We start from the raw sequence: 11,454 nt of genomic DNA, 5'->3' as shown, positions 1-11,454 counted from the left end.
TATTCTAAATTCACAAGGGAAATATCTTATGTGACTAAAGAAGCTGGCCTTAAAAAAACAGTCCTCAGAAGGATAGCAAATTATGAGTAACAAGGAAATTTCCATTGACTTCCAAGAACTGCATAATTGAATTTAAACAAATCTGAGAGGAGATTGAGACCTTGCTGAGACTGCTTTAGCCTAGGAGTGTGTTGTGTGTAAAAGGGGGAGTTCTGTGCTTGTTCACCAGCAAACTATGCTGTCACTGGAGCCCCAGTAAGAAGTATGAAGCTCACTGCTGAACATGTAATGAGCCCTTGAAATCTATGACAACAGCAGAACACATAAACAGGACAAGGATGTTTGTGAGCAATTTTGTAAAGGGTATAATCACTTGCTTTAAACTTCTAAAAAGGGAGGAAATCTGGTGGAGAAAACTCACTTCACTGTAAAACAAATCAAAGGAAAATAAAATTATGGGATAAATGAGCCAAAGTATCAAATTGAATGTGAATTATTCTGTCACTGTGTAATAGACTAACGAGGCCATGGTTAAATTACCATGCCCAATTATAACTATGGTATTACCAGAGGCCATAGAAATTAAAGAAATGGAGCCAACATAGTTCAGCCAGAATGAATGATCATGTGTTCTCTGAAGGTCACAATTACTGGTTATAATGTTGCTCTTTCATTAGAGAAATGTTTATCACTTTATGTGATATTTTGCCAAATTTGATCAGTCTAAAATTGAAATTTTCTTCTAATACTAGCATTTCACTAAAAATCTGATTGACAATCTATTGTCAATAGCTATTGAATTAAAACTAAAAACTGACAATTTGGACTTCAGTGGATGATTACATATGATGGACCAGATCCTCGGCTGGTGTAAATCAGCATAGCTCCACTGACTTTCAGTGAAGCAATGTTGATTTACATTAGCTGAATACCTGGCAGCTGGAAAGAACAGTTCTGGGAAATGGTCATACATCAAGGGTCACCGTGAATCAGTTGTAAATTCAATGATCCAGACTTTTTTTTAGATTTATTTCTAGTTTTCTAGGTTGTTAAATGAGGCTGAGTTGTAAAGTTGCAGAAAGGTTGAGTCCACGCTTATAATTTTCACTTGGTTTTTTTGGTTATTGTGTGTTGAACCACTTCAGCTCTAAGAGTTGTACACAGTGAAGGCTGTTCAGTGAAGGCTGTACAGTCTTTTCATTTGAAACTTCCATAATATATAGGCAAATTTAAAGAAAGGAAAGAACAGGAATCTGGAGCAATCTGCAGATGGGAAAGAAGCCTCTAGTGTGTTTTTGCATGTTTCTCCTTTGCACACCAGTATTCAGTATATAGGCCCAGATCATAAACTAATTTAGATAGAAGGGTGAGGGAGAGATGACCAGACAGACAGACAGAACAGCTAGAGAAGCCCATTACTCTTTTGGAGATTTTAATAGACTCATAGTGGATGGTTCTTAGCCCCTGTTTGGGGGGAATGTGTGTGTTATGTTTATGAATCGATTGGTTCTGCTCTTTGCCTTTAATAGCCATGACCAGGGCTAATGATTCACCAGCTTAATTTGGATGCAACGTGATTGCAACATGGAGTAACAAGTTCCACTAGTCTCTGCACTGCTCACTTCCTCAAACACATATTCATATACCAGTCCTGAATGGTTGCAGGGTAGGAATAATGACACATTACTGAGGAGCAATTTTCCTGTTTCAACTATTGGAAACAGTGTGTGTGAGAGAGATGCTAATTACATACATGGAAGCACTTCATAGATACCCGTGAGCAGTAATGTAATAGAAATCCAAAGTGGTTATACAAGAGGGAAAACAGCAGGTCATTAAAAGAGGCCTATTAAGTTAAATAGCTGGAGGGACAACTGTAATGTATGCAGCAGGAGAAGTAACAAAACATTCTCTACTATGGTAAAGGAGTTGTGGGGCATTGGCAGAGCTGTGAGGAGAGACCAGCACTGGAATAGTAGGGGGCTGCAGGGCAGGACTGAGGGGCACTGGCAGAGCTGTGTGGGGAGCCCAGCACTGGAATAGCCGGGGGGCTGCAGAGTCGGATTGAGGGACACTGGCAGAGCTTTGTAAGGCACTCAAGACTTGAATAGTGGAGGTTTCTGCAGGTCAAGACTCCGTGCTTTGGTAGAGCTGGAAAGATGGGGGCCAGGATTGCAATAGCAGAGAGTTCTGCATATCAGGACTGAGGTGATCACCAGAGCAAAGGGGAGAGGCACCAGCTGAGTAGAAGGGAGCACTGCATATGAAGAGTGAGGTGCGTGTGAAGAAGTTTTTAGGTATTCCATGACACACACACACACTGTTCTGCCCATCCTGCGCCAGCAGAAATGTCCCAAGTGCAATGTGCTTTCCATTCTGATTCTGGGCTTCTGGTTAGACTCAGCAGGCCAGAACAGCAAAAGTATAATGATGGGAGGGTGTTGCGGGAGGAGAACAGGAGGGGACATATCGGAGTAAAGCAGAAGGTGAACAAATGACCTTCAAACTGCACCAGTCTCCCTGGATTAGGGGGCGGGGAGAGAAGTAATTGGGAATGAATGAGGTCAAAGCAGCTTCCCCCCACCCCCCATAGAAGAGAGTTCTCCATTCTCCGTTCTTTCAGGATCATGGGTACATTTTTCTCATTGACTTTCTGAGCTAGATCAGTTGGAAATAGCAAAGCTAAGTGACTGGCATCCTCAGTTCTTTTGCTGAAGTGACTGAATGGTGTTTGAGCTCCCCTCTGAAGGGAGAGAAAGAGAGTAACAGAGAGAGATAGACGTTGGCAGAGATATATAAACAGAAAGACAAAGAGAGAAGAAGGCAGACAGAAAACCAGAGTGTGCATGAGAGGGAAAGACAAACCCAGAAGGGTGCAGAAAGTAGTAGAGTAAGAAGAAGAGAGAAGGAACTCACCCTGGAAAGGGAGTTTCCCTGCTCCTCACCCCACTGTGAGGACTGGTGAGGATAAACTGAAATTAGGAAGGAGGCACTGGCCCTGAGCTACATGGGACAGCAGGGTCAGCTGTTTTTTCTTCATGGGGATCGGTAGCCCGCTCGTGACCCTCTCTGCTCTGGCAAGTCTCTCTTGGGTGAGTCACAACATAGGTTCCTCTTTGGCAGAGTTTGGCCTCTGCTGGGGCACTGTATTACATCAGAAAGTTGAAGGAGATTTGAGCCAAAGATAGATTTGAAGTAGGAATTTCCCTGATATTTAAAAGTATTGGGGAAATAAAGTAGGGGCAGAGGAGAATTCAAAGCAGTAAAGAGGATGTTAGGATGTAGAACAAGTGGGGATAGGTGAAGCAAGAGAATGGAAATGGGGGGGTAAATAAAATCTACATTGAGGAATGATAGAAAATGGGGTAACTGGAGATCCATCAGTGCAGTGTGGAATTCAGGTTTGAAATGGACACAGTAAATAATACGATATTGATGGGTCTATGTTTTTAGACAGAGAGGGGAATTCAGATCTCTCATATAGGATGTAGAAAGCAGGTAATCGTCTGTTCATGGAAAGAGAGAACAGAAGAGAATTTAGGGCTATAATGGAGGCAGGGGAAGGTAAAATATAAATTACATGTTTGCATGGGGGAGAAGAGAATTCAGATCTTGGTGTGGGTGAGAGGGACAAAAGAGGATGGGTAACTGTGAATCCACGGGTGGGGTCATTAGGATTGGCATTGGGGTGAATGAGAGAGATATTGAACACAGGACATCAAGGAGACTGAGTGAGGACAATTCACCCTGATGGCCTTTGCTCTCCTTGTAGTTTCCCCAAGTGAGATGTGAGGAAACCTGTGTGAATGCTGAACAGTGAGTATACACATCCTGCATTTTTTTCAGAAGAGGTTGAGGGGGGAGTGACAGACATGGGAGGAATCTCAGCTGATGGCCTTGTCTCTCACCAATGGAGTTTGCTTTAGTTAACAGTGTTGGTAAATCTTGAGCAAGCATTTTCCAGGGCCAGAAAGTTTGTTTGTTAGATTTAAGTTACTAATTCTTAACATACAATCTATTTGCCCTGTCTTCGTGCTTGCAAATTGTCTGCCTTCTCCCCTGTGCCCCCGGGGTGTTGTTTGTTTGAAAACTTTTGCTAAGAAATTTCTGGGATTAATTTTTGTTCTATCACTGTTTTGAAAGCAGTTCATTGTAAGGATTCAATATTCAGAATCCGGGCTGTATTAGTTAGTTTTGATAGGACATGTAGATCAAGTGATATTGTTCGTGCTCCTAAAGGGAAGAGTGTAATATTTACTGGGTTTCCAATGCAAATACTCTCCAGTAGGAATTTAAATGACTATATTGTAAATTCTGCTGTGAACATTCCTGCTAGGAAGGCTGTTTGCAGGAATATCAACAGAAAGTGAATGCAAAAGAAGTGTGAAAGTAGCCACAGAAAATTTAATATTTTATTTAGAGAAATGTCTTTCAAAACATCTTTGTGATCTGTTTGATCAACTCTACTAATTATGGGTAAAGAAATGTGCAGTGCACCCACTTCCAAAAAGAGGGTGACAAATTGGGAGAGAAATTCAGAGGAAAAACAACAAAAATAGTGGCTGGAAAGGCTGATTTATGAAGAAAAAATAAGGAAAATGCAGACATTAGAACTCTCTACAAGTATCTGAAGGATGTAAATGGAATAACATAGCCGGGAGGTGTGTGTTTGTGAGGGGGAGAACTTGTAGCAAATGGGATGAAGTTGAATAAAAGAAAATTTGAGGCTGGCCGTTAAGAAAAAAATCCTAATAATGAGATTTATTAGACTGAAGAATAGTCTTCTCAGTGAGAAGTGGTGGAAGCTCCATCATGTGAGTCAGGGGCGGCTCCAGGCACCAGCACACCAAACGTATGCCTGGGGCGGCAAGCCACATGGGGCGCTCTGCTGGTCGCCACGAGGGCGGCATGCAGGTTGCCTTTGGTGGCATGCCTGCAGAGGGTCCGCTGGTCCCACGGCTTCGGCAGACCTCCCGCAGGCGTGCCGCTGAATCTGCGGGACCAGGGACCTCCCGCAGGCAAGCCGCCAAAGGCAGCCTGCTTGCCGTGCTTGGGTCGGCAAAATACCTAGAACCGCCCCTGATATGAGTAATTTAAAACTTAGAGTGGAGACCAGTCTCCAATCTTTCATCAACTGGAGTGAAGATGGGAGTTGACAAAATAGGATCAAAAAGGGAATTTCTCCATCCCGTATTTCTATGATGTTATGTTGTTAACTCTTTCTTTCACCCTCTTTTTCTCAGCTGCTCAAGCACTGATTGGGTCCGTCTCTGGTACATCTGGTAAGTTTACACTTACATAAATATCATTTGTATTTGTCACTTAAGTTAGCAAGCAATTGATAGAATTAAATCTGATCCTTTAAGTGACAAAAATCGAACAATTCCTCCATTCTACTCTTTACCTCAGTTCCCTCTAGTGTTATGAAGGATGTATTGCGTTTTCCCATTCCTGCTGGATGCTATTAGTATTAGATAACACATTATCTTCAACAAACACAAGCATATCTCTTTCCCTCTTCTCAGTCATGCATTTTTATTAAATGCATTAGTTTTGTTATAAGAAATTTAAGATTTATAACACTCATTATTGCACAGCACAGATGTGCAGCTGTTTTTTTTCTAAAAAAGGACTGTCTGTTTAAATGTTAGTGAAATGAGTGTGATCACTTCTTAGAATCCATTCAATGTGTGTACATAAATAAGGTATGGCAATAACTCTGCTTCCTCTCCCTCTACAGGCTGGTGATGGCAATTGGTGGGCTGCTGCTTGTGTGTGGCCTGGTGTCAGCCTGCATGAGGTGCTGCTGCCGGCAGGCAGGGGAGGAGTCGGGTTCCCACCCCTATGAGGTCACAGTCATCGCCTTTGATCATGACAGCACTCTCCAGAGCACTATCACTTGTGAGTGTGATCGTGCAGAAGCCAAGGTTACAGTGACCAGACAGCAAGTGTGAAAAATTGGGACGGGGTGGGGAGTAATAGGATCCTATATAAGAAAAAGACCAAAATATCGGGACTGTCCCTATAAAATCGGGACATCTGGTCACCCTAGCCAAGGTAGATGTAGAGAAGGCTGAGAATCCTGAAACTGAATGTCTGAAAAATTCAGACCTCTGTATCCCATGAATTTCAAGGACTAGATCTTCAGCTGGTTTAAGTCATACAGCTGCACTGAGGTAAGTAGCACTACACCAGCTAAGGAGCTGTCCCCTAAAGTCTAGAACCCAAAACATACTTTAAAGTGCCAAATCCTAGAGCTCCAAAAGTTTGAAACTATGGGTTCAGGGATCAGGTATGGTCTTAGCTGCATATGGATCATCATGTCACTTACTGGAGTAGTAGAGGGAGGGTCCTAACAGCTGGTGTATGGGCCAGGTTGCTCTATGCTGGGGAATGGGGGCATCTGTGAGTTGGGATTGGGGGATTTCATGGGATATATCTGGAAGATCCAGCTAGCTGGGAAGTAGGGAATGAGGGTGGGACACTTCTTTTGGTGGAATGAGGACAGGTCCAGCAGCTGAGAGAAACATTTTTGGAAGGTGTAGGTAGAGGATGTGTCTGATGAGAAGGGATGGCCTTGGAGAAGGAAGGTGACTGGCACTGAGGGTGTGTAGCTGGGAAAAGCCTTGTACAGCAAGTATATTTGTGCTCTCTGTCTGGCTCATGTCTGGTATTTGATGGTTCCAGAGTTAGATTAACCTTTTCCAATCTCACCTCTTTCAGCTCTGCATTCTGTTTTTGGTCCTGCTGCCAGGAGGATACTGGCTGTTGCACGTTCCCACAATGCCGTGCTAGGATCACCACCACCTTGCGGATCAGAGACCCCTCCAGTCTATGAGGAGGCCCTACATATGAGCAGGTTCACGGTAGCCCGGACTGGGCAGAGAGTCCCAGACCTGGCCCCAGTGCTAGAGGAAAAGCAACAGGCGTCAGCTGTGAAAGATGATTCACAACAAGACCTCCCCTGATGTGAATGCACCCAATTTCTTTTTTTTTACTTGGACAACAATGCAGAGTGCTAATATTCAAGGGGAGGATCCAAAATCTGTTCTAGGTGGGTTCAGGAATACAGTTCAGGTTATTCTCCTCTTTAATCGAATGTCCTGAACAAGGAAAGAGAGTAACTCAATTTCCTAATACTTTATGACCCATAATATTTTCATGGATCTCTCTTGATACCTCCGTGGGGTCTTTTATTGTTAATTAGTTATTGTTATTCATTATTATTATTTATTACTTTCATTACACACATCAATAAGATGCCCCTCACCGTAATCTCTAGCACCATAGTTAGTCCTTGCACCAAGGCAGCAGGGTTATTCTGTTTACCCAATCTGCTGGCAGGTGTTAGTGTCCTGCAGGAAGATTCTGACTGATTCCTGATGGCTCATTGTGGCAGGTGTGGCTTAGTGACTCTAACCTGGCTGTAAGGGACGTGGGAATGGTTATTTTGTTAGAGGGAGACAGCCATAGGACACAGAGATCTGATGGAAGAACACTAGGAACAGCCAAGATTAGGGAAAGAACTTGAGGTGGAATGTGTGTTTTATTATTATTAATTACCTCACACCACAAGAAAGACACACCACAAGAAAAGGGTGAGTTTAACCTTATACAGTGTTTATATTTTGGAGCAGGGTGGTAACACCATCTGCTTATATAAAGTACATAACTGTGATAATATAACACTATAGATACATGCAGTGTTTTATAGACCATATTGAAAAACAAGAGGCACAGTCCTGAATAGCTTATATTTGAACTAAAAAAAATGTGATATGTGGGATAACAGATCAGACATGGGAAGAGGCAGAAACATTGCTGGTGAAATAAAGCTCAATTAATGTTTATCTGTGTATTATTACTAGGATTGGAAGGATTAGATTTTTATCAGCAAATGTCGGTAAACATCAATTTCAACATACATTCAGAAATGGACAAAAATATTTCATTGATAATAATCAAAATTTACAGATATGTAAAATAAGAAAAATGCTGCATGAGAACTTATTAGAGTTTGATTCAAGGATATTTGTGTGCTTTGAAGTCATGTTGACAATTTGTGGTTTAATGGTCATAAAACTTTAACTGTTTTCCCAATGTCTGTCAATAAAAAAGTTGTCTGACCTCCCTCCATTGTCATAATTTCCTGCAATGGTGAAAATTTAAATAGATAAAAACTAGGGCTGTCGATTAATTGCAGTTAACTCACATGATTGACTAAAAAAAATGAATCATGATTTAAAAAATTAATCAAGCTTAATCACAGTTTTAATCATACTGTTAAACAATGGAATACCAATTGAAGTGTATTAAATATTTTTCAATGTTTTTCTACATTTTTAAATATATTGATTTCAATTACAACACAGGTTTCAGAGTAGCAGTCTGTATCCGCAAAAAGAACAGGAGTACTTGTGGCACCTTAGAGACTAACAAATTTATTTCAGCATAAGCTTTCGTAGGCTACAGCTCACTTCTTCGGATCCGAAGAAGTGAGCTGTAACCCATGAAAGCTTATGCTGAAATAAATTTGTTAGTCTCTAAGATGCCACAAGTATTCCTGTTCTAATTACAACACAGTATACAAAGTTGACAGTGCTCGCTTTATATTATTTTTATTACAAATATTTGCACTGTAAAAATGGCAAACAAAAGAAATTGTATTTTTCAATTCACCTCATACAAGTACAGTAGTGCAAGTACTGTAGTTAGGGTGACCAGACGTCCCGATTTTATCGGGACTGTCCCGATATTTGCTTGTTTGTCCCGCGTCCCGACCAATGTTAGGTCGGGACACTGGACAAACAAGCAAAGGCTCCGGAGCCCAGAAGGGCTCGCGCCCTCCCCCGCCCTGACTCTGCCCCCTCCTTCCCCCATTGGCTCCCTCCCCAAATCCCCGCCTTGGCATGCCCAGGAGATGCAGGGGAGCGCGGGGTCGGGGTGAGTGTGAGTCTGGCCTGGCCCCGAGCAGGCAGGACTCGGTACCTGAAGGGAGAGTAGGGGGGCGGCCCGCGGGGCCAGGCGGTGGCTGTTCTCCCCACCTGGGCAGCAGGACTCGGGAGCAGCCGCTGCTGCAGCTCCCACTGCCGCGGGGGGAGGAAGCGGCCAAGCACGTGGCGCTCAGCGGCTGCGGCTTTGGTGCCCGGGCCCGAACCCCCCGAGCCCGGGCCTGCTGCAGGGACCCAGCAGCGCGCACGCTGCGCCCAGCCCCTGGCCAGTCGTGTCTGGGCTGGCTGCCCGGCTGGTGCAATCCCGCAGCGGAGGCATCGGCAGCCCAGTCCCATTCGTTCTCCTGCGGGACCCAAGCGGGATGGGGGGGCTGGGGCCTGCTGCCCCCACTCCGGGGCCGCCCGCGGGATTGCACCAGCTGGGCAGCCAGCCCAGACGCGACTGGCCAGGGGCTGGGTGCGCGCTGGGTCCCCGCAGCAGGCCCGGGCTCGGGGGGTTAATGGGTGCTAGAGCCGCAGCCGCCAAGCTTGGCCAGCGGCCGCTTCCTCCCCCCGCGGCAGTGGGAGCTGCAGCAGCGGCTGCTCCCAAGTCCCGCTGCCCAGGTGGGGAGAACAACCGCCGCCTGGCCCTGCAGGCCGCCCCCTACTCTCCCTCCAGGTACCGCGCCCGAGTCCTGCCTGCTTGGGGCCAGGCCAGACTCACACTCACCCCAGCCCCGCGCTCCCCTGAGTCTCCCGGGCCTCCCTCCAGCGCTTGCGGAGGGAGGAGGAATCGGGGGTGGGGGATTTTTTTTTCTCTGCCGCCATTTTTTCCCCCTCTATCCCTGCCCCCCCCCATGTCCCGATATTTGACCTGGGTGATCTGGTCACCCTAACTGTAGTGCAGTCATGTAAGTGCAACTTACAAATGAGGATTTTTTTTAAATCATATAGCTGCACTCAAAAACAAAAGAAAACTTCAGAACCTACTTCTTGTTCAGCCAATCACTAAGACAAACAAGTTTGTTTACATTTTTATGGGAGATAATGCTGCCCGCTTCTTATTTACAATATCACCTGAAAGTGAGAAAAGGCGTTCACATGGCACTTTTGGAGTCAGCATTGCAAGGTATTTATGTGCTAGTTATGCTAAACATTCGTATGCCCCTTCATGCTACAGCCACCATTCCAGAGGACATGCTTCCCTGCCGATGATGCTCATTAAAAAAATAATGCCTTAATTAAATTTGTGACTGAACTCCTTGGGGGAGAATTGTATGTCTCCTACTCTGTTTTACCTACATTCTGCCATATATTTCATGTTATAGCAGTCTCGGATGATGATCCAGCACATGTTGTTCATTTTAAGAACACTTTCACTGCAGATTTAACAAAACGCAAAGAAGGTACCAATGTGAGATTTCTAAAGATAGCTACAGCACTCAACCCAAGGTTTAAGAATCTGAAGTGCCTTCCAAAATCTGAGAGACAGCGTATGGAGCATGCTTTCAGAAGTCTTAAAAGAGCAACACTATAGAATCCGAACCACCAGAAAAGAAAATCAACCTTCTGCTGGTGGCATCCAACTCAGATAATGAAAATGAACATGCGTTGGTCCGCACTGCTTTGGATTGTTATCAAGCAGAACCCATCATCTGCATGGACACATGTCCCCTGGAATGGTGGTTGAAGCATGAAGGGACATCTGTCAGATAAGTATCTTGCGATGCTGGCTACAAAAGTGCCATGAGAATGCCTGTTCTCACTTTCAAGTGACATTGTAAACAAGCAGTGGGCAGCATTATCTCCTGCAAATGTAAACAAATTTGTTTGTCTGAGCAATTGGCTAAACAAGAAGTGGGATTGAGTGGATTTACAGGCTATACAATTTTACATTGTTTTATTTTTGAATGCAGTTTTTTTTTACATAATTCTACATTTATAAGTTCAACTTTCATGATGAAGAGATTGCACTACACTACTTGTGTCATAAATATAAAGGGAAGGGTAACAACCTTCCTGTATACAGTTTCCAACTACAAACTACAAACCGACCATGCTGCGCTGAAGTGGCTTCACGTTGTCAAGGACAATAACAAAAAACTTCTTCGGTGGAGTTTAACTTTCCAAGATTTCAATTTTGAAATACAACGCATTTCAGGAGCTTCTAACAAAGTGGCTGATGCACTCTCCCGTGAAAGTTTCCCAGAATCAACTGGTTAAAATGGTCCTTGAAATGTGGAAAATATTGTTAGTTTTTATATAGTCAGTAGGATATCTAAAGATATATGTGTCTTATTAACTTTGTTTTCTCCTAGAGCTCCAAGAAGAAATAACAGCCAGTGTGGAACCTGTATACCTTCCTGTATACTATACTATAAAATCCCTCCTGGCCAGAGACACAAAATCCTTTTAATGTAAAGGGTTAAGAAGCTCAGGTAATCTAGCACCTGACCAAAAGGACCAGTAAGGGGACCAGATACTTTCAAATTGAGGGGTGCGGGGGTGGGGGGCAGAAGGCTTT

The 11,454-nt window shown here is 44.0% G+C and overlaps 1 protein-coding gene across 1 annotated transcript; it reads left to right on the top strand.

The window, feature by feature from the left end:
- The first annotated feature begins 3,038 nt into the window (after positions 1-3,038).
- Positions 3,039-7,013, top strand: TMEM52B (transmembrane protein 52B). The gene is made up of 5 exons (XM_039520822.1): positions 3,039-3,092; positions 3,773-3,816; positions 5,244-5,282; positions 5,741-5,901; positions 6,724-7,013. The coding sequence occupies exons 1-5, from the start codon at positions 3,039-3,041 to the stop codon at positions 6,966-6,968; spliced, it is 543 nt and encodes a 180-aa protein (XP_039376756.1). The 3' UTR covers positions 6,969-7,013.
- Positions 7,014-11,454: the final 4,441 nt, after the last annotated feature.

The sequence above is a fragment of the Mauremys reevesii genome, linkage group 1 (assembly GCF_016161935.1).
Source record: "Mauremys reevesii isolate NIE-2019 linkage group 1, ASM1616193v1, whole genome shotgun sequence".
In the NCBI taxonomy this organism is placed as follows: domain Eukaryota; kingdom Metazoa; phylum Chordata; order Testudines; family Geoemydidae; genus Mauremys; species Mauremys reevesii.
Note: the sequence above shows the minus strand (reverse complement) of the source record. Positions and strands in the feature narration are given on the sequence as shown.